Source organism: Bos taurus, chromosome 12, assembly GCF_002263795.3.
Source record: "Bos taurus isolate L1 Dominette 01449 registration number 42190680 breed Hereford chromosome 12, ARS-UCD2.0, whole genome shotgun sequence".
Taxonomy (NCBI): Eukaryota; Metazoa; Chordata; class Mammalia; order Artiodactyla; family Bovidae; genus Bos; species Bos taurus.
This window is the reverse complement of record NC_037339.1, coordinates 35,740,818-35,763,707: the sequence shown is the minus strand read 5'-3', so window position 1 is coordinate 35,763,707 and position 22,890 is coordinate 35,740,818. Positions and strand designations below refer to the sequence as shown.

At 42.4% G+C, this 22,890-nt stretch overlaps 1 protein-coding gene across 5 annotated transcripts in view; it reads right to left on the bottom strand.

The window, feature by feature from the left end:
* The window catches only part of XPO4 (exportin 4), a 92,519-nt gene that overhangs the window by 29,704 nt on the left and 39,925 nt on the right, over nucleotides 1-22,890 (bottom strand). For 4 of the 5 annotated variants that reach the window (XM_059891982.1, XM_059891983.1, XM_059891984.1 and 1 more), the window contains 3 exons: nucleotides 12,998-13,111; nucleotides 8,328-8,485; nucleotides 7,954-8,128 (listed from right to left, as the gene is read on the bottom strand). In XM_059891982.1, the coding sequence (XP_059747965.1) occupies nucleotides 7,954-8,128; nucleotides 8,328-8,485; nucleotides 12,998-13,111 (447 nt within the window). The remainder of the gene's footprint in view (nucleotides 1-7,953; nucleotides 8,129-8,327; nucleotides 8,486-12,997; nucleotides 13,112-22,890) is intronic. The other variant, NM_001098889.2, reaches the window with a different exon arrangement.

The following is a 22,890-nucleotide window of genomic DNA, read 5'->3' as shown; positions in this document are numbered from 1 at the left end:
GTGCGGCCTGTCAATACACTTCACAAAGCATGTGCTTTGCAGACATCATTTGTTAAGTCTTAACACAGTTTATCTTGCCAAAATAAACAGATTGGTAACATATCTTAAGAGGAAGAGCATCCTCTGAGCCCATGTCTCAGGAGGAAGAAGCAATGTTCCGCATTGTTCCTCAGCACATATGTGATGCACGCTTACCATGTTTAATCTGAAATTCTGACACAGAGAAGTACAAAAAAAACTGTAAAAGCCTTAGTTAGAAGCTGTTTACTCTTGGAAGAGCGTTCCACAGTCCCTCGCACAAAGCCCTGATGTGAGGCAAACCAGGATCACATCGGACACTCAGCCCCCTCCCTGAAGCAGATCTAAAATAAGCACTGCAAATTTCCCAGAGCCTTCTGTTCCACTTGGAAACCAGCACAAGTGACTCATCAGGCAAAGTGTGAGAAATTTGGCTGATGACAATTGGCAGCTAAATCTTTCAGTCTAATCAGAGAACTGAAACCCGGCCCAGCACTTTCTCCTAATGCGTTGGCCCTGCTCCACTGCCCCTCTGGCCAGCACCCAGCAGTCAAGCCAGAGCACGTGCCCAGAGCTGACGAAGGGACCAAGCTGGACACTGCTTGTGCCCAGGGGCCCTTGGGCCCACTGCCAGCAGAGCTCTAGAGAGGCCCTGGAGCTTAGGGGGGTACTTGACCCCACTCACTTCGTCTGGGAACAGAGGGTGGAGAACGTAATTAAAAGATGATACCAGCACTGACACGTCAACACCCATATTTAACTTGCGAGTGTACAGAGGAGTGAACTTGCAGCTCTCCAGCCTCAGGAAAACAGTCTGCTTTTGTATCTGGTAACTATTTGAACCCATTCATGGGTCACAGCCTTGTCATAGCAAAGGGGCTTGCATAACCCAATGAAGCCATGAGCCATGCCATGCAGAGCCACCCAAGATGGACAGGTCACCGTGGAGAGTTCTGACAAGACGTGGTCCGCTGGAGGAGGGAATGGCAAACCACTCCAGTATTCTTGCTGCAAGAACCCTATGAACAGTATGAAAAGGCAAAAAGATATGACACCAGAGATGATCTCCCCCTGGTCAGAAGGTGTCCAATGTGCTACAGGGGAAGTGGGGAGGACAACTACTAATAGCTCCAGAAAGAATGAAGAGGCTGTGCCAAAGTGGAAATGGCACTCAGCTGCGGATGTCTGGTAGAGAAAGTAAAGTCCAGTGCTGTAAAGAACAGTATCACATAGGAAACTGGAATGTTAGGTTCAGGAATCAAGGTAAACTGGACGTGATCAAGCAGGAGATGGCAAGAGTAAACATCAACATCTTAGAATCAGTGAACTAAAATGGATGGGAATGAGTGAATTTAATTCAGATGACCACTGTATCTACTACTGTGGGCAAAAATCCCTTAGAAGAAATGGAGTAGTCCTCACAGTCAAACAGAAGAGTCTGAAATGCAGTACTTGTGTGCAATCTCAAAAAATGACAGAATGATCTTGGCTTGTTTCCAAGGCAAACCATTCAATATCACAGTAATTCAAGCTTATGCCCTAAACACTATCCTGTATGATTGTACAGTAGAAGTGACAAATAGATTCAAGGGATTAGATCTGATACAGTGCCTGAAAAACTATGGACAGAGGTTTGTGACATTGTATAGGAGGCAGTGATCAAGACCATCCCCAAGAAAAAGAAATGCAAAAAGGCAAAATAGTTGTCTGAGGAGGCCTTATGAATTTCTGAAAGAAGAGAAGTGAAAGGCAAAGAGGATAAACCCAACTGAATGCTGAGTTCCAGAGAATAGCAAGGAGAGATAAAGCCTTCTTAAGTGAACACGCAAAGAAATAGAGGAAAACAATAGAATGGGAAAGACTAGAGATCTCCTCAAGAAAACTGGAGATACCAAGGGAACATTTCATGCAAAGATGGGCTCAATAAAGGACAGAAATGGTATGGACCTAATAGAAGCAGAAGATATTAAGAAGACATGGCAAGAATACACAGAACTACACAAAAAAGATCTTAATGACCCAGATAACCTCAATGGTGTGATCACTCACCTAGAGACAGAATCCTGGAGTATTAAGTCAAGTGGGCCTTAGGAAGCATCACTACGAACAAAGCTAGTGGAGGTGATGGAATTCCAGTTGAACTATTTTAAATCCTAAAAGTTGATGCTGTTCAGAGTGCTACACTCAGTATGCCAGAAAATTTGCAAAACTCACCAGTGGCCACAGGACTGGAAAAGGTCAGTTTTCATTCCAATCTCAAAGAAAGGCAAGCCAAAGAATGTTCAAATTCCATACAACTGCACTCATTTCACATGATAGCAAGATTGTGCTCAAAATTCTCCAAGCAAGCAGTACATGAACCAAGAACTTCCACACGTACAAGCTGGATTTAGAAAAGACAAAAGAACCAGTGGCAAAATTGCCAACATCCACTGGATCATAGAAAAAGAAAAGAAATTCCAAAAAACATGTACTTTTGCTTCACTGACTTCACTAAAGCCTTTGACTGTGTAGATCACAACAAACTATGAAAAATTCTTAAAGAGATAGAATACCCGACCACCTTACCTGCCTCTTGAGAAATCTGTATATAGGTCAAGAAGCAAGTTAGAGCTGGACATGGAACAACAGACTGGTTCCAAATTGGGAAAGGAGTACGTCAAGGTTGTATACTGTCACCCTGCTTATTTAAATTATATATGCAGGGTACATTGTGCAAAATGTCCAGCTGAATGAATCACAAGCTGGAATCAAGACTGTCCAGAGAAATACCAACAACCTCAGATATGCAGATGATACCACCCTACTCGCAGAAAATGAAGAGAAACTAAACAGCCTTTTGTTAAGTGTGAAAGAGGAGAGTGAAAAAGCTGGCTTAAAACTCAACATTCAAAAAACTAAGATCATGGCATCTGGTCCCATCACTTCATGGCAAATAGAAGGGGCAAAGATAGAAACAGTGACAGACTATTTTCTTGGGCTCCAAAATCACTGTGGACAATGACTGCAGCCATGAAATTAAAAGACGCTTGCTCCTTGGAAGAAAAGCTATGACCAACCTAGACAGCATATTAAAAAGCAGAGACATCACTTTGCCAACAAAGGTCCGTCTAGTCAAAGCTACGGTTTTTTCCAGTACTCATGTACAGACGTGAGAGTTGGACCATAAAGAAGGCTGAGCACCAAAAAATCAATGTTTTCAAATTTGGGTGTTGGAGAAGACTCTTGAGAGTCCCCTGGAATGCAAGGAGATCCAACCAGTCCATCCTAAAGAAAATCAGTCCTGAATGTTCACTGGAAGGACTGATGCTGAAGCTCCAATACTTTGGCCACCTGACACTAGGAACTGACTCACTGGAAAAGACCCTGATGCTGGGAAAGACTGAGGGTAGGAGGAGAAGGGGACGACAGAGGATGAGATGGCTAGATGGCATCACTGCCTCAATGGACGTGAGTTTTTAAGCAAACTCTGGGAGATAGTGAAGGACAGGGAAGCCTGGCACGCTGCCATCCTTGGGGGTCAAAAAATCTCTGAGACACAACTTAGCAACTGAACAACAAGAACCACCATTTGGACACATAGAAATAGTGGTTAATTTTGTTTATGAAAACACTGCCAAATGAAGTTTGGGGAAGAAAAGTTTCAGTATGTGAATCTGGTCTCCTTTTAACATGCATGTGAATTTCAGATTAAAATCTAGCATAACTGTACAATTCCAACTATATGACATTTAAAGGCCACACTTTGGAGAAAAGGAAAAGATGCCTGGTTGTCAGGGAGGGGGGGGCTAGGGGCAGTAAGACTCCTCTGTGTGAAACCATTATGGCGGATGCACTTATCACATACATCCACACCCACGACCCATACAACAGAGTGAACCCCGACAAAGACGTGGGCTCGGGGTGCTGGTGACAGTCAGGGTAGGTTCATCAAGTGTCCCACATGCACCCTCTGGTAGGATGTTGATGGTGGGGGAGGCTGTGTGTTGGGAGTTGGGGGGAGCAGTGGGAATTCTGTATTTTCACTCCACTTTGCTATGAATCTAAAACCCCACTATAAAAATAAAGTATGCATGAGTGCCTTATGTCAGATACTGTAAAAGTATACCAGATAAAACACGGTGCCAATGTGGTTCTAACACTTGACTGCTATGCTGCAGACAACTCCTGCAGACCTTTTTCTACAAACAGCAAAAAACCAACGTGACAACTCCAAATCATTTTCACAGAATTGGGAAGCTCTCTCTTTGCCCGGGAGTATTGTCTTTATATATAAACATGAGTTACCTGACTCAGTTAAGAAAAGCATTATGATCCACAGACATAAAAACTACAGTAAGTGGCTGTGAGCCATCAGCTCTCACATGGAGCTGCACCACTAATGAAAAGCCTGCTCAACTCCTGTTTCCTGTAAACAGCTAGGGGCTGCTCTTCTGCTCTCAGGAGGACTTGGGAAGGCGAGCACACAGAACCGTCGAGGTCACAGAGGGTGGAAAGGAGCCAACAGCGCAGCCCGGTACCCTGGCAGCGCTCGTTAGCAAACACAATACAAAATCATTTGGCAGAAGTAACTTGTGCAATATAAACCGTGCTTATGACAACAGGGGGAACTCCAGGTAGGTGGAAGGGGGAAAGGCCCCAGCGATATACTGTAATATCTGCATGGCTGGCACACAGCTGTTCATCTTATTCTTCACAATGTTTATACACACACACACACACACACACACACACACACACATATATAAAGTTTTTACTTGACATGAACAAAATACTTCACAATAAGTTTAAATTTTATAGGCACTGCCATAACCTACAAGTCCAATGACAGATAAGACATATGTAATACATGTATCAGATAATATACAGTGTAAAATAGCAAGCAAGGACATACAAAAGATTAAAGAGGGAAAGAACTGAAACAGTTTGTGCTGTTGTTCATCTCCTATACTCTTTCTGGTATGCATGCATGCTAAGTCACTTCAGTTGTGTCTCTGTGACTATATTCTTTGTGACTCTACGGACTGCAGTCCGCCAGGCTCCTCTGTCCATGGGATTCTCCCGGGAAGAATACTGGAGTGGGCTGCCATTTCTGCCTCCAGGGGCTCTTCCCGACCCCAGCGCCTCTTACGTCTCAGGCATTGGTAGCCGGGTTCTTTAGGTTCTTCACTACCAGCACCACCTGGAAAGCCCCTTTCCAAGTGCAGCATCATATGAAGCAAAAATCGCAACATAGAGAAAAAAACACAGAAATGTTACAAATAAAAAGTCATGATCTCTCCATTTTAAAGAGAATTTAGGGACTTCCCTGGTGGTCCAGTGGCTAAGACTCTATGCTCCCAATGCAGGGGGCCCGGGTTCAGTCCCTGGTTGGGGAACCAGATCCCTCAAGCTGCAACTAAAACTTCTCATGCTGCAACTGAAGATCCTGTGGGCCGCAACTAGTCCAGGTGCAGCCAAATAAATAAATAAAAAAAAGAATTTAGAGAAGTCTCTGAATGTCAAATGCAATAGAAATTAATTCATTCTCTTGTTTTTCTAGCCAGTCCTTACAGCACAGAATTAATTTGACTCAGAGCACCCATGCATATGACAGTATTCCCGGCCTCTGAATAAGTAGTCTCAACTATAACTTTTCAGAGAATTTTTAATGTTACACTCTTAGATTAACTTTTTCCTTTTGGAAACATATATGACTTTCCAAATTCTTAATGCTAAAGAATGTATTTTTCAAACACAGTGCCTGGTGAAATACAGATGACGGATAAACATTCACAGAACTGGACTGACCCAGCAGCCCTCCTAAGGGCCAGCATCGCTGGGACTCGCCCACCTGCCCTGAGGTGGCCGGGCCTCCTTACTCAAGTGTTCCCTTATGAAACCCTGGCCATTAGATCTAGTTGTTTCCAACAGTAGTCTTTTAAGCAGTACAACCCTTGCCAAGTTGGTTGCTATGAGTCATGGAAAGCATTAGACAAATCTTTTCCCTCTGCTTTTTTCGATGGATAACCAACTGTTTCTAACACCATTTTTTAAACATCATAAACAGGTTAAAAGAAATCAATTTGTTAAAAGAAAGGAAGAGAGAACAAGAAACACCCAATCTCTCCAAGTGCAGCCAGGCCCTCTGAGTTCCAATACTTCTATGTCAAACCTTGGCAGAAACAATGTTTTCCAAGTTGTTAGTTCCCTAGGCAAAATAAATAAATGCTCAAATTCAAAATCTGCAAACCAAAAATGTTATGCATCTTTCGGCAATTCCTCTATAAAATGGTTAGAAGATTCCTCAACCCACAGACAGATACTAAAAAGCAGCTGCGTTTCTAAACGTGCTTATTCTACTGTTTAACCCCCAGGGTTTAGAAAAGAAAACAAGACAAGGGGGAAGGGGTAGGGGAAGGGGGGACTCAGGATGTGAAGCCCTAGTGACTCAGAATCTGTGATCACTTGAAAAAGATTTGAGTAAAGCTTCCTTTAACTCTCCCTGTACTTCCATACTTAGAACATCATTTTCCTTGCCCAGAAATTCAGATCTCACACGTGAGGCCTGTAAATGTCTATTCCTCCATGACCCACTTTCCAACACACAAATGTTTTCCTGGCCTGGCTCCTTCCCCATCAAACCACGGGGCGCCCACAGTACGGACACAGCCACACCTGGGTTCTTCACGCTCTGACACCTCCAAAAAGGGACACTATACACTTCCACGCATGTTGCCAGACCTCCCAACAAAACAGCCGTTAGGACTTAACTTGAAATTCTGTCAAATGTTCACAAATATTCTTCTTACCCTTACAATCTTTGAAACGGATTTACATTTCATAAAAAAAAAAAATTAGTTTCAACAATAACTACTTTGCAGGGAAAAAAATCAATTACTTCCCAAGATTAATGGAGTTATTCACAGTAATCATTACACATGCAGCTTTGTTGTCAAAAAGTTTAGCACATGTTTTCTAGATTAAATATAAAACTTGGAAGATAAGCATTTAAAATCTGTACCAAGAAACATCTCTGAGTACTGGAACTAGTCTTCATTTTAATGTAAATTAAAATTTACTAAGGTGTATTATTAAACCATAGCACCAAAAATATTTTCAAAAGCATAGTCTAATCAAAATAAACAGTGTTACAATTATTTGAACCAAATTATATTTATGCAATTTTCAGGTAAGCCCAAGATTTTTAAATTCTCAAGAAACACTTAAAATTATATATAGTCACAACCATACCATAAAGCTCACAGCACCCTTTAAACTTAATCAAATAGCTTAATATTAAAACAGGCTTTCAGCATAATATTTAATATAAACATTTCACTCCATTTCCTATATTCATGTACTAAATTATCTCAACTTAAAATCTTTAGACCAGGGCTAAAGTGGCTCAGTGGTAAAGAATCTGCCTGCCAATGCAAGAGACACAAGTTTGATCTCTGATGAGGGAAATTCCACATGCCGAAGAGCAACTAAGTCTGTGCACCACAACTCCTGAGCCTGTGGTCTAGGGCCCAGGATCCAAACAAAAGAAGCCATCACAATGAGAAGCCCAAGCACCACAACTAGAGAGTGGCCCCCACCTGCCACAAGTAGAGAAAGGCCCATGTAGCCAAAAATAAATAAATAAAATTATAAAAAATAAACAAAAGTAATTAAAAATAATTACTTAGACCAATAAGGGAAGCCTGGCATGCTGCAGTCCATGGGGTTGCAAAGAGTTGGACACGACTGAGCAACTGAACTGAAAGTGATTTTAATCACAAATGTTTTAAAAGCCATGTTTCCAAGCACAGATCGCCAAATAATTTGCACATATAAACAAGAACACATGCCTTTAAAACGATGACTCACTGTGAGCAGTGCTCAGAAGCACAGCAGCCCTCACTGTGAGATGGACGGAGAGATGGATGCCGTGTGATAAGAGGAGCCACTTACCACTTCTTCCAGTGCAGCGCTGCGCCCGAAAGAGCAGGTGAGGTGCGTGAGGCAGTTGACGAAGGACGAGAACAGCTCTCGGGGGATGGCAGTCAGCACGTTGCGAGGGAACACGGTGATCAGGTTGCTGATGATGCTGGAGATGCCCACAGCCTCAGAGTCTTCTATCTCAATCCTACAACCCAAGGTGTGGGCACCGGCGTTAAGTGGAGCAGGGGGAACTGGTTTCCCCCTACTCGTTCCAAAGGCATATCTCTGTGTGCTCACTTCACATATAACTCTACTTCAGAGGGTTAAGGGGATTCACTGGTTTCTCTTCCCTCCACCAAGAACCATGCAGGAGAGCCAGGGCCGCTCCCAGCTGGGACACCTACCCATTGATGGTGCCCAACAGGCCCTCGATGAAGTGGGCGAGGTAGTCCACCTGAGCGCCCTCATCAGGGAAGACAGGCCCGTGCAGGGACGCCAACTGTGCAAGGCACTGCAGCGAGTCCTGGGCCATGTCAGAATCCTCTCTGATCTTTCGATGTACCTGTTGGAAAGATGAGCTAATCCATAAAAATAAATTCCTCTTTTATACGGGTCACGTTTCTATCATGCCAAATGAAGGGAGAGAAAAATTCACTGCAGCTGATTATTTCTTGAAAACTGATTCCGAAGTTAAATTTGAAAATTGTGCCTCAGTGCACTGCTTGTTACAGGCCATGATTTTAAACGTATCAGTTAGTCTTCAGTGGAGGGCTACCTACATTGTGAAAACTGAACTGTCTCCAGCCTATTGTGACAAAGAGAGAAACAGATGCTGGCCAGTCAGGCACACTGCTCCTTCTAAAAACAGCAAGGACGACAGTCGTCTGTATTATGCTAACTATGCCTCACCCAGGCTCCTGCTAAAGTTAGCGAAGTTCAGGCAGGAGCGTACAGATGGCGCTCCAGTGGATGCAGACAGTCACACTCAGAAAACCAGCGCACCCCTCCATCCCTAGGAGCACGCTCGTTCAAACAACACATAAACAGTCTTCCATTAACTCTGAGACTGCCTACAAGTTGTCCGAATCTCATTTTATGCTACATCATTGCAATTAATAAATTTTTAAAAAAATTTACTTAGATTATATTTAAGTTCACTTTGAACCTCATCTAGATTTTATTTCAGTTCTGCAATACTGCTCTGAAACACCTGGCATACAGCATTCCGATGAAGGTCATTAATGTTCTCAGACTTAATAACCAGAACAACCCATGAAAATGGTTCAGAGAACTCACAGGAAACTTGTCTTAATCGACCACACTTACTACGGCCATCTTCTACTTTCCACAAGCATTTCAGTTTTCCAGCCCCCTTTCCCCTACACAAACCTCTCTGCTTTCTGAATGTCAAAATGTATACATTTATACATGGTTTTCAGATTATTTCACTCTGATTCTACAAATCACGTATAAGTTGTGTGAAGGTAGAATGTTTCCCAAGTATGTACTGGTGCAGGGCTGGGACACGGAGCACCTACACACCCCCAGTTCTCAGATGGATTCCACTAGTCTTCAATTCCTGAGCTTCTTAAGGTTCTAAGAAAGTTAAAATATTAGAAACTCGCTACAAGTCACAAAATTAATTTATCTACTGACATGTTACCTTCTCTGGTTTAGAAAAGGGGTTGGCAACCCACAGCCCACGGGCCAGACCTGGCTTTCTGCCTGCTTCTGTGTGACCTGTGAGGTAAGAACGTTGTTTACCTTTGTACGCAGCTGGGAAAAACAAAACTGAAGAATGATACAGTATTTTAGGACATGTGAAAATTACACAGAACTCATGACTTAACAGCTGTCAGGGAGTTTTTGCTGTCTGATTGTCTTCAGAGGGTGGAGTAGAAGCTGCCTTGGAGAACTCACGACCTGCGAAGCCCAGCAGCTCACCTGGCCAGGTGCTCCCTGGTCCATAGCAACACAGTGTTTTTCGAAGTATCCTGAGTTTTATATAAAGTTGATTAAAAGTACAATGCACAAGTGCACGTATACACTCTACTTCAAGAACTTCTGAACACAACTATTCTTAAGCGCCTTATCTGAAGGCTGTAGCTACATTTCTCTCACTGTGTTTTTTAACCTTATCAACATTTAAATGTGACAGACAACACAGTCTGGGGCCCCAGAGGGCTGCTTCATCAGCCAAGTGGTCGCTGGATCCTGGTCTAGCCCTGAGGAAGCAAAAGAAATAGCCAATGTGGACCATGTCATTAAACAAAATAAATAAAATAAAATAAACCATCCTCAGAGCCTGACTTCATTGTTCGGGCTTATATTTCCTGAAACATGAACCACATCAAGCACATGATAAATCAACGACTGATTCTTACAGAAGATGTAGATTCCTGCCCTTCTTCCATCACACAGGAGCTCTGTGTAAACAGGAGTTCACCATATCTGAACTACATTACACAACTTAAAACCCGAACCCAACACCTGAATAGGGGAAAGCAGAGGGATAAAGAAAGGCTGCTGCTGCTGCTGCTGCTAAGTCGCTTCAGTCGTGTCCAACTCTGTGTGACTCCAGAGACGGCAGCCCACCAGGCTCCCCCGTCCCTGGGATTCTCCAGGCAAGAACGCTGGAGTGGGTTGCCATTTCCTTCTCCAATGCATGAAAGTGAAAAGTGAAAGGGAAGTCGCTCAGTCGTGTCCTACTCTTAGCGACCCCATGGACTGCAGCCTACCAGGCTCCTCCGTTCCATGGGATTTTCCAGGCAAGAGTACTGGAGTGGAGTGCCACTGCCTTCTCCTAAAGAGGTAGGGGAGTGGAGAAGCAAGACAGGAAATACAGAGTAAAGAAAGGCTCATGAGTAAGATGCTGGGCTCTGCGGAGACACGGGGAATCAAAGATGTCTGTGGACCTCTAGTCGAGTGCCTGGTGGAGCACGGGACCAGAAGGCTCTGGGACTGAACACAGACAAGGAGTGGGGCGAGATGGGTGATGAGCAGAAGACAAGTACAAGAAGATGGCACACGGCTGCGAAGCCGAGAGCTGAGAAGGGACCACCAGTATCCACACAGCAAGCAGTGTGAAGAAGAGACCACATGGAAGATCAGAAAGGAAAAACTAAGGAAAGGGGCTTTTCCAACACCTAAGGGAAAGGAGAAAATGGGATCAGTCGTCAACCTGCAAGGGCCAGAAGGCCATCCAGCCTCGTGAACCCAGAAGGGCCACATCCAGGTCTTGAGGCCGTGACACAGTACATACAAGTGCAGCAATTCAAACCTAGAGAAGAGTAACAATCTGTGGAAAAAGGCTGCAAAGAGGCAATAAATTCACAGAATTGAAACTTAAAAAGTAAACTTAAAAAAAAAAATGAAACAAGATTAGTCACTGACATTTTTCTAACAAATGGCAAAATTTAAATTGTTCATGAAGTGCATACATGAAAGTAACAGGCCACAGAACACAAAACTGTTAAAATAACAAAGCAAAAGGGTTAACTCTCAAGGCTGAGTGACTGCCCATGGTGGCTCCCAGCTGACAGGGGCAGCTGCTGCGCGTCTAGACAGCTGTTCAGACCAGGAGCCACTTGCAGCACTGCCGGAAAGTTTTCTACCTTTTCATAAACTGTTTTCAGTCAAATGAATAATACAGAGAATTGAACTTGGATCCACATCAAAACAATTTCTGTCCGAGGAGGCAGGCAACAGAGTGTTAAAGTGTAGTTACAATCACTTTTGATACTAATACTGTTTTTACCCATTACTTCTTGGATTTACAGAATAAAATGCAAGGTAATACTCAGTTTGAACATTTCTACAGAAAAATATTTTTATGTACACCAAGGGATGAATAACCTTGTTCTTGCTATTTTTTTTTAATATATATCTAATGCCAACAATATTTTAAATGCTGTATAAATAGGCAAGCAGTTGTAAGGCTGGTGACTAGCATTTTTAAAACAAATGAAAAGGTAAACTATAATTAATGGTTGGGATTTAGCAAAATAGCTTATCATTTTTTAAAATGGTCTTTGTTTGCACTTTTGTCCCAGTTGCTATAACTAACGTGGATGTTTGCAATGTATCTGCAGACCAGCATCCAACATACACACACTCACACACACACTCTCCCACACTCTATCAGAGACACACAAACATATTTTCCCCAGCTTCTGCCTATTACACAAGGGGCCCTCTTGGGCAAAGATGAGAACAGGTTCCTAACTTCTTCATTATTTAGCAAACAATAAGCAGGACTATTTAAAGCAGAGGTACAGCTGAACTGCTACTCAAGAACACTGACTCAGCCCACGGCTGGCAACAAAGCGTACTGCTCCAGAGAGCTCTTCTCATGTGGCCCAGGGTCCCCAGGACTTCCTTGATTCTGCCAGGTCATAGGTCAACACTCCTCTCAGCACGGGGCAGCGAGGGCAGTGCCTGCCTTCTCCACCCCCACTGCCCAACCCCCACCTCCAACACACAAACGTTCTACATGTCAGTAATGTGATGGCAAAGCTGCAACCAACCAGACAAGGAGCAGAGGTGAGGGCTGGGCCAGGAGGCCAGACATCAGTGTCATCTGCAAAAATGTCAATTATGCCACTCTTCTCACTAAAGGTTTAATTTGTTTTTAAAAATGTAGCTATTTGCTCACTGAAATGCTTTTTATGTTACTATGTAGTGGTCTGATATTGCTATTTTTAGGTGAATTAATAATTTATATTTTAAAGTTCTCAGTTTGAATTTTTAATACGGAAAATATAAATACTATTAGCTATAACCCACATAAACAAAAGCTCTTTGGGGTTCTCCATAATTTTTAAGAGTGTAAAGAGGTCCCAAGACCAAACACCTTGAGCCCTATGACATTAAACCCATCCTAATTATATAACATTCTTATAAACCAGCAAAAACATGTCTATATAATCTTTAAGCAGTATACTGATTAGAAGAGAAGGCTTCGGAGGAGAAAAGCAATCTGTCCTGCTTCGCTTAAGAGAAATATAGAAACTGGCCTTCCCATGGCACCTTTCTGTGGCCTCCCTGTGGGCGGGGGTAGGGGGGCAGGACTTACGGTAAAGAACAGCTCCATGACCCTGCTGTCCAGGAGGGCCTCCCGCCAGGACTCCGTTGGCTTCAGGAGCACGTTCTGTGAGGACTCAAACATGGCTATATAATGTCTGCCCAGTTATCTGGGGTCAAGGTCAACCACAATAACATTCCGACTTTGTCTAAAATGTAAGCCTAAATATAACAGAGCCATCCAGAAAGAATGTAATGGAAACAGTTTAAGCCTCTTCACACATGCTACACAATTCCTGCCTGAAGCTAAGGAATAAAAGGCATTAAGTGCTAGAAAAAAAAGAATGCTACAGGAATGCAGATAACAGTTCCATTATAATTACATGTCATGCTGCAGGGATAGGCGATCTGAGTGGTGGCAACAGAAGGAAACCAATGCAAAACAGATGCCAAAACACAGGCAAAAAAAAAAAAGAAAGAAAGAAAAATCAACTCCTGCATTCTTATCCCATCACTTCCCTCCAGGATCTTACAGCAGCTAAAATCACTTATACAAAATGCAAGTCTCATACAGTCTCCTTGGAAAAACAGCATTTTCCCCAAAGAAATACATTTTCTGGGAAACAAAAAAAGAGAACAGGAAGAGCAAATACATGTGGTGCTGAAGGAGAACAAGTCCCACACATCAGAGCATTCGACTGCACACAAAGAAGTTATCTGTTTGCACAAACTCTATCTCAGACTAAAAACCAATGTTTATAGTGTTCAGGCGTTCACTGTTAGCTGCTTCACACAGAATCCTGTCCTCGCCACACAGTCACCATGACACACCTGCAGGTGTCTCTGAACAGAACTCACTTGGAGACATGGACAAAGCCACTGAGGATTTGAGAAAGGAGAAGGCTGTGTGGACACAGAGACAGCACTGCACCCCATCTGCAGGAGCCAAGTGCCCACAAACATGTATCAATTAGGTCACGTGCTCATCGCCCAGTGAGAAACTTCAACAGGTTATCCAAAACTACAGGTGGCAAAAATTAGACATAAATTCAAATGTTATATTTCCATTAAAGCCCAAATCATTAACAGAGAACATTACAGGTAATTCTCTCGAAATGTTTTAGAAGATTTTTGCTTAATAAATATCTAATCTTACTCTATGTCTTAAGAGCAAGGAGGGGCACTGAGAGCTCCTTCAGAAAAGAAGCCATTGTTTGCTTCTGAAAAGTCACCCCAGAAATGGTCTGCCTTCACGTGACTGCTAAATGAAAGTGAAACTCAAACCAGGTTCCATTCAGCTCACTTTCCCTTTCCTCTGTCTGCCCTCTCGTGGAGTCAGGAGCAGCGGGGCTCTGTACATGGTGGGGAAGACACCACCTCCTCCACGACCTCGTCCTCTCACAAGGCTCCCATTTGGGGTACGGCTCCACCAGAAGGGAACACAATGACTGAGCACTAGGTCTCCCCACGAGCTGTCTACAATCGGGGCTTGATCGCCCTTTAGAGAAACACACTGATGTGTCTGTGGTGGACTCATCTGACGTCTAGGACGTGCCTCACAATAATCTGGGGCTGGAAGAGCACACATGAAATAAAGCTTACAGCTGTTGAAGCTGCGTGTTCTATTTTTGTGCATCTTTGGAATTTTCCACAATAAAAGGTTGGGGCATAAAACAAGGAGGCTCGAACACATGAAATAAAGCACCTGCATAAGCCTATAAAGTTTTTGTATTTTACTAAAAATACTTCACTTACTCTTTCCAAGTTAATTTCCTTAACTTGCAATGTCCCATTTTACTAACTAAAAGCAATTTGGGGGTATTTAAATTGTTCAATAATGAAAAATATTTATTAAATACTTACACTGAGTACTATGTTGAGCAAAGATGCACAAAAACATTAAACAATTTCAGTTTATTTTTTAAGGAGTCACAATCTGACATTAAAATGGTAATAAACTGTTATCTGTTGGATATCCAAATCTAATACTCAAAATAAATGTGTATAATCACTACATACTTTCAATTAGGAAACTAACAGAACTTAATATGCTATATGCTCACTAAGGTGTCAAGATTCTACTTCACATCAGAGGAGTTGTGCGACAGACTCACTGAGCCTTGACAGAATGGTCAGGCCACTTGCCCTGGGTTTCATTCATGCAGCCGCCCAGGCAGAGCGAACGCACTCGGCTCTCAGGTGAGGAGTAATGGAGGCCCCTGGAAGGCCCAGCACAGAGCCAGGGCGCTGGGGGCGGAAGCAAAGAGGGCATTTACGGACTCTGCTAGCCCTGGACACATGGAAAAGCTCATTTCAGCCTGCCAGTTATAAAACAGCAAGGGCTTCATCCAGGTCCTTTGGTAAGTGAGAGGTGATAACGTCAAAAATAGGTATTACAAAAGGAAACAAGATCTAGACCAAGGCACTTATTCAAGTCTCTTTCCTATCTTTCATTCAATTACAAACAGCATATGCTCCATAAATACTTGTAGATAGCAGTTACTCATATTAAGAGGAAACAGGTAAAAGTTTGAGAGAGGGCTTTTTTCCAGATATGAAATGGAATTAATTACATGCAATGGCTCACCTAAACATCAGGTGCAAAATAATCCTCAAATCTTTTACTTTCAGTGTTAGTTGCTCTTGATCTTGGCTGGTTTTAAACACACTTGATTCCTATGCCCAGTCTCTATGGGAAAATGTCCTTAAAAAGTTGACAACCAGGCTAGTTTTAGAATCATCATTCCTTACATGCTCTCCAAAGCACAAGAAGACCTCAGACTTTAATATCTGACACCATCAGAAAATATGTTTCCCCAACAAGTATTTTAAAGTTCCAGATGAGTTTTGTTTTCTAACTCCAAACCTGGAAAGGCTCTTTATCTCTGGCATGATGCTTGCCTTCTGCTGAGAAAGCTCACTGGTAACATGCCTGGCCAAGAGGCATGCTGACTGTTCCCCGAGGATTCACTCTAGACCCTGCATACTAACCCACCTTCTCTCTACTGCTCAGCTGAGCACCACCACATAACACCAGGTGTTCACAGTAAGAGTGAACATGTGCTCCAGTTTGTACAACAGGACACAATTGTATGACTCAGTTATAAATAACATCTCTACTAAAATAACATAATTATCCTCAGACACATTTTCATATGAACTCAAAACATAAAAACAAAAAAATAAAACAAATTTTTAAACACGCTGTTCTAACAAGAAACACATGTTCTTAGCACACTGTCCTGTGAAATGGCTGGAGTTGCTGCCTATGAAAGGAGAGAATAGGGACCCCTATGCTGCCTGAAATACTGCTATTGACAATGTGTGCTCACACCACGGTTCAACTAAAAAGCCAGTTAGAAGCTTATCACAGCGTGAACACAACCAGTCACCCGCAGATCTGGACTGTAACTGCAGATTCAAAATAATGTAGAGAATTAAGGTAATTCAACTTTTGATTTGGTATTACCAGTTACTTATGTCTGTATCTATGTATAAGTGACCCCGAAATACACTTCTCCCAGATAATTCTTAATGTAGAATACTTTAAAAACAAAAGGAGAAGACCATCACTAAAGTTCAGAAATCTAGCGCTTTTCCTCTTAAGAAAATAATTTTAAATGATTTAAAATTTAAATGAAGCAGTATTTCTCCTTCTTTTCCAGTTTTGTGCCTTTATTTTTCCTCTTCTGTGACCATCACATCCCTTCTTTCCATGATTCCAAAATCTTTTTCAAGTTCTTGTTTAATAACTTATGATTCTCTTTAAACCTAGTCTATGATACACAAATGGTAATTACGCTTTTCTTTTCCTGATAGACAAAAGTAAGTTTTCCCAAAAAACTATTACATGAAGCAAAAGTCTCTAACAGTTTTAGCAAAACAACAGGTTCCTATTTAAAAGTTGCAAGTCTCAGTTTACAGCACTACTTTAACAGCTGTGTCATAATATCAACATTATATTGCTTTATCTTTTTATCTAAATACATTATCAATAAAGAGAAGTCTGACAATGAAGTGATCATTTACTAAATGATCTTTTATTATATACCTATCAGATTTTAGGAGATAGTAACACTAAATAGCAATCCTTTACCAAAATTCAAATCAGATTTTAAACCAAAAATTTTCTGGGGCTATGGCTTTACATATTTTTTTAAAATAAATACTAAACTCAAGTAATTCATATTTTGTATCAGAACCATTCATTTGTGATCAAATAAAATTCAACCCACATGACAGCCACAGGGAGCTGCTTTCAGCTTTTAATAATCCCACATTTATAAAAGAAAAAATCTGTCATCATGTCAATGTCACTTCACCTTCCCGTGTTTTCACCTTCGCAAACAGGAGCTACAGTACAAGGAGTCCCGTGTCCCTGGACACACACTACAAGCCCCTCTCCAAGCAAGGCTGCAATGCTGAAGTGGAAAACCAGTGTCTTCCAAGCTCCGCGCTCTCAGTCCCCTGGAAATTGGTCACAGCTGGAAGCTAACTGCACACACGGTGTAGAATTAACTCTCCGGCTCCTGGCTTTCCTCCCGAGGAGAGTTTACAGAGCTCTAAAGCTCTCCTCGGGTGAAGCTGGCCCGTCCAAGCAACCAGAGGCACCAGCACCTGGCCTGCTCTGGGACCGCCGGCCAGAGCCTCACACACGGAACAGCCAGGAGCACAGGCTGCCCATACCAGCCACAACTGTCAGCGGATAAACCAGCCAAGTCTTCTGTCTCAACCACACAGCGTGACCCGTAAGTACAAGCTCTTAACACAAAGGGAAGGTCACCTTGGAAACACACATGCAAATGAGGTCCTGTTCATCTGCGGACCCCGTGGACCCCTTTTGCACAGAAGCACCACGCGGTGGGGACCAACAGCAAAGCAACAACTCCACAGCTTACACCACAGCGACAAGTTACCCTCCAACAAATGTGGAAAGCCTAGAGTCTCAGCGGCCTGGCCTTGCAAGCACCTCACAGCACAGGGAGCCCTCGCGGCAACCTTATGCACATCTTACAGAAGGAATACCTTAACTCTCCCATCTCCCCACACTCTATGTCCCACCTCATTAGTAAAATGAAAAATTTCAGAAGCAAGGGGAAGCCCAGTTTTTCTCCTGACATATTTAATCTCTGTTGGTGCTACTTTTTCTAACAACAAAAACTGCTATTTCTGACACAGCACAGAACCATGGAGCCCAGTTTCACACAGCACTTAGTCCAAGGAACCAAAGTTCTTTGAAATAAAGGAGAACTGACCTCACCTGAAAGTCTTCCAAAGCCTTGCCTCCAAATAGCAACGCTGGCTTTACTGGAAATCCTAGAGTAGGGGAAGCTTCTGTACCCCGTTACTATCTTATGATCCAGTTAGCTTCCCCAAGAGCTTGAGCTGAAAAATTTTACCAAAACCAAATCGGATCCACAAAAATAGAATACCAATAAAAGGCAGTGTAACCAAACTAAAAAAAGAATGACTACTTATGCCAACATACCACACATACCTGCCAAGCATTCTTATTACAAAACGACATTGTCATCTCTGATGAGCGTTGCCAACCCCCGAGCTTTTATGGACGCTAGGTGAGCTGACGGCTAAACAGTGTCAGCAGCACAGAAAGACACCCGAGTCCTGAGCGACGACTGCTGAGCTGCCCGCTCAGTGAGCAGGACACACGCACGTGTCGGGCATCTGTCACCGCACGCTGGACACTGCATGGAGCTGACCACCCAGCAGCAGGACACAGCCGCGCTTCCCTGTGCTCCCAGACAAGCAGCAGACAGGCACTGCTCAACACGCTAACGAAAGGAACGTGATACCTGAGAAGTGGGCCAGTGGGAGAAAAGCACACACAACGTGCACGTCAAAAGCCACAGCAAAGCAAACGTGGCATGGCCAGGGTGCGCGACGGAGGGACAGTCAGGAGGCAGAGAACTCCACGTGCAGAGGCCCAGGGCAGAAGGAGGCGGGGCCCACGGGGGCAGCCCATGCTTTTCAATGGGGGTGGAGGTAAGACAGAGGACCCAGGACAAGGATGCTCCCTTTAGACAATAATAATCTACAAAAACAAAAGCAGGTGGATTTCACCTCAGATCTTTAAAGACAGAGCCCAGAGTGGCTGTCTGTGACATCTGCCAAACGGCAGGAGCTACAGGCCTGGAGTGAGGACACCTCCATAAACCACTTCTGTGCATATGAAACCTACATGTAAATCCTTAAAAAAAAAAAAAACAAAAACAGAAGACATGTACACAAAAAATCCAAAACAATCCACTAAAAATACTACTTGAGCTAATAAGCAGGTTCAACAACGTTACATGGTACAAGAATCAACATACAAAATCTTCTATTTCTATATACCAGCAATAAACACAAAAATAATTTTAAAATCAGCTGTTTGTAATTGAATTAAAAAAATTAAATATTCGGAAGAAATTTAACAAAAAAAGTATAAACTTCTACTCTGAAAACTATTAAAAGAGAGTTGAAAGAAAAAAACAAAGATCTAAAAAGTGGAAAGACATCCCATGTTCATGGATTGGAAAACTTATTATTTTGCCACTTGTTAGCATGGCAACTCTCCTCAAACTGATCTACAGATTTAACATAATTCCTATCAAAATCCAAGCAGGCTTTTTTGAAGAAATTGATAAACTGACCCTAAACTCCAAATGGTTACAAAAAAAGACACAAAAAAGACAAAATAATCTTGAAATACACTATTACATTTACAGTCAGGTGATTTTACACATGGAGACCAAAGCAATTCAACTGGGAAAAAAAGTACCTTTACAATAAACTAAGCAGGAACAACAGGATATTACATGTAAAATCCCATTATACCTTATATTAATATCTCCACAAAACTTAAAATGGATGGATAATAGACCTCATGCACGACAGACCTACACACAAGGGCCAAAATTATAAAACTCTTAGAACAAAATAAAGGATTGAATCTTTGTGATCTTTAGAACAAAGAACTGACACAACTCAACGTACTATAAATCTACAATAATCAAGACAATATGGTTTTGGAGAAAGAACAAATAGATCAATGGCACAGAACAGAGAAACCAGAAATAGACCTACAGACACGTAGTCAAATGATCTTTGAAGAAGGAGAAGACTAATACAATGAAGCAAAAAAAGTCTTCCACAAAGGCTTAATTTACTGGACGTTCATATACCAAAAAAACAGAATCAAGACATAGACCATATTCTTTTCACAAAAGTCAACCAAACTGGATCATAGTCCTAAATGTGAAAATGGAAAACTGCAAGGGACTTCCTGGTGGTCCAGAGGTTAAGACTCCGTGCTTTCCACGTAGAGGACACAAGTTCAACCCCGGTCAGGGAACTACAGTCTCACATGCCATGTGGCGCAGCTGAGAAAAAAAAAAAAAGAATCTTATAAAACTCCTAAAAGACAATATAGGAGAAAGTCTAGATGATCTTGGGTTTGGCTGAATAACAAAGCATGATCCACGTAAGAAAGAACTGATATGCTGGACTTCACTAAGATTAAACATCCCTGATCTGTTCAACTCAATATACTAATTGAGTTAAATGTGATCATTAGATCTTTTACAAGGTATAACACTAACCATTCAACTCCTGCTCAGTTTCCTAAACAACAGATTTCCAAGTAATGGCCAAAATTAGAAATTATGTCAGAACTGGGTTCCTTGCAACTAATTTTCTTAATCAGCACTGACAATACAGTAACAGCTAAGATGTTCAAGCTGGATTTAGAAAAGGCAGAAGAACCAGAGATCAAACTGCCAACATCTGCTGGATCATCAAACAAGCAAGAGAGTTCCAGAAAAATATCTACTACTGCTTTACTGACTACGCCAAAGCCTTTGACTGTGTCGATCACAACAAACTGTAGAAAATTCTTAAAATGATGGGAATACCAGACCAGCTGATCTGCCTCCTGAGAAATCTGTATGCAGGTCAATAAACAACAGTTAGAACTGAACATGGAACAACAGACTGGTTCCTAATCAGGAAAAGAGTACATTCAGGCTGTATATTATCACCCTTCTTATTTAACTTATATGCAGAGTACATCATGAGAAATGCTGGGCTGGATGAAGCACAAGCTGGAATCAAGACTGCTGGGAGAAATATTAGTAACCTCAGACATGCAGATGACACCACATTTATGGCAGAAAGCTAAGAAGAACTAAAGAGCCTCTTGATGAAAGTGAGAGAGAGTGAAAAAGTTGGCTTAAAACTCAACATGCAGAAATTAAAGTCATGGCATCCAGTCCCATCACTTCATGGCAAATAGAAGGGGAAACAATGGAAACAGTGACAGATTTTATTTTTGGGGAGCTCCAAAATCACTGCAGATGGTGACTGCAGGCATGAAATTAAAAGATGCTTGCTCCTTGGAAGAAAAGCTATAACAAACCTAGACAGCACATTAAAACGCAGAGACATTACTTTGTCAACAAAGGTCTGTTTAGTCAAAGCTATGGTTTTTCCAGTAGTAATGTATGGATGTGAGAGTTGGACTATAAAGAAAGCTGAGCACCAAAGAACTGATGCTTTTGAACTGTGGTGTTGGAGAAGACTCTTTAGAGTTCCTTGGACTGCAAGGAGATCCAACCAGTCCATCCTAAAGGAAATCAGTCCTGAATATTCATTGGAAAGACTGATGCTGAAGCTGAAGCTCTAGTACTTTGGCCACCTGATGTGAAGAACTGACTCATTTGAAAAGACCCTGATGCTGGGCAAGATTGAAAGTGGGAGGAGAAGGGGACAAGAGAGGATGAGATGGTTGGATGGCATCACCGACTCAATGGACATGAGTTTCAGTAAGCTCTGGGAGTTGGTGATGGACAGGGAAGCCTGGTGTGCTGCAGCCCATGATGTTGCAAACAGTTGGACATGACTGAGCGACTGAACTGAACTGAGTTTCATTCCACTGCCATAGTCTTTGTCCTACATTTCAGCTAATCCACTCAAAGGAAGAAATGCTTGAGTGCAGTTCTTGAGCCAGCAAACAGCTGTACAGGAACATACACAGGCAGAGAGACACACTTTTGTGCATCGTGACACAGGATCCCGTCCTGCAAGATTGAGACTCACTTTTCTTGACACAAGAAGCGCTTGCCTTCAGCAGTCCTGCTTATCATTTTTAGATGACAGGTCTTCCAAAGCCCTCATTACAACTTTATAAAAACATTTTGTATGTGTGTATCTTTAGACAAATTCTGTTTCCAAACTCCCAGAACACTATTTCCCTGTACAAAACAGTTGTTCTTCAGTCAAGTGAATTTTCCCATAAAACAGATTTTAAAGTTGGCTACAATATACACAGCATAACTTTCCTTGATTTTCCCACATCATTAATGTTTTGATAGTTCCATGTGGCCTGTTACTTTTTCAATCTGTCCCAAAGTTTTTTTCATATCTTTTGTCCCCTCCACCAGATCTTCCCTGGTGGCTCAGATGGTAAAGCGTCTGCCTATAATTAGGGTAGATCCGGGTTCAAACCCTGGGTTGGAAAGATTCCCTGAAGGAAATGGCAACCCACTTTAGTATTCTTGCCTGGAAAATCCCATGAACAGAGGAGCCTGGCGGGCTATAGTCCATGGAGTCGCAAAGAGTCAGACAAAACTGAGCAACTTCACCTTCTTTCTTTTCCCCTCGATCCCCAACAAAAACTGGAGCAAAACTTAAGACTGCAAAACACAAAGGGGGAATGTTTTTCAAAGCAAACCTAAGATAATATGTGCCCCCTAACAATCAAAAGGAATATACTGGAGATATAAAGCTGATTATTAGCATAAAGAGGACTCGAGACTAGGGTGGAAAGGATTAACCTCCTGTGAGCTCTGCCCCGCTCACTGTGACCCCCTCTGGGCAAGAGGTCTGGGGACTCATTCCCCTTCCCAGCATCTGACAGCTCACGTTCTGTCACATAAATGGAGCAGC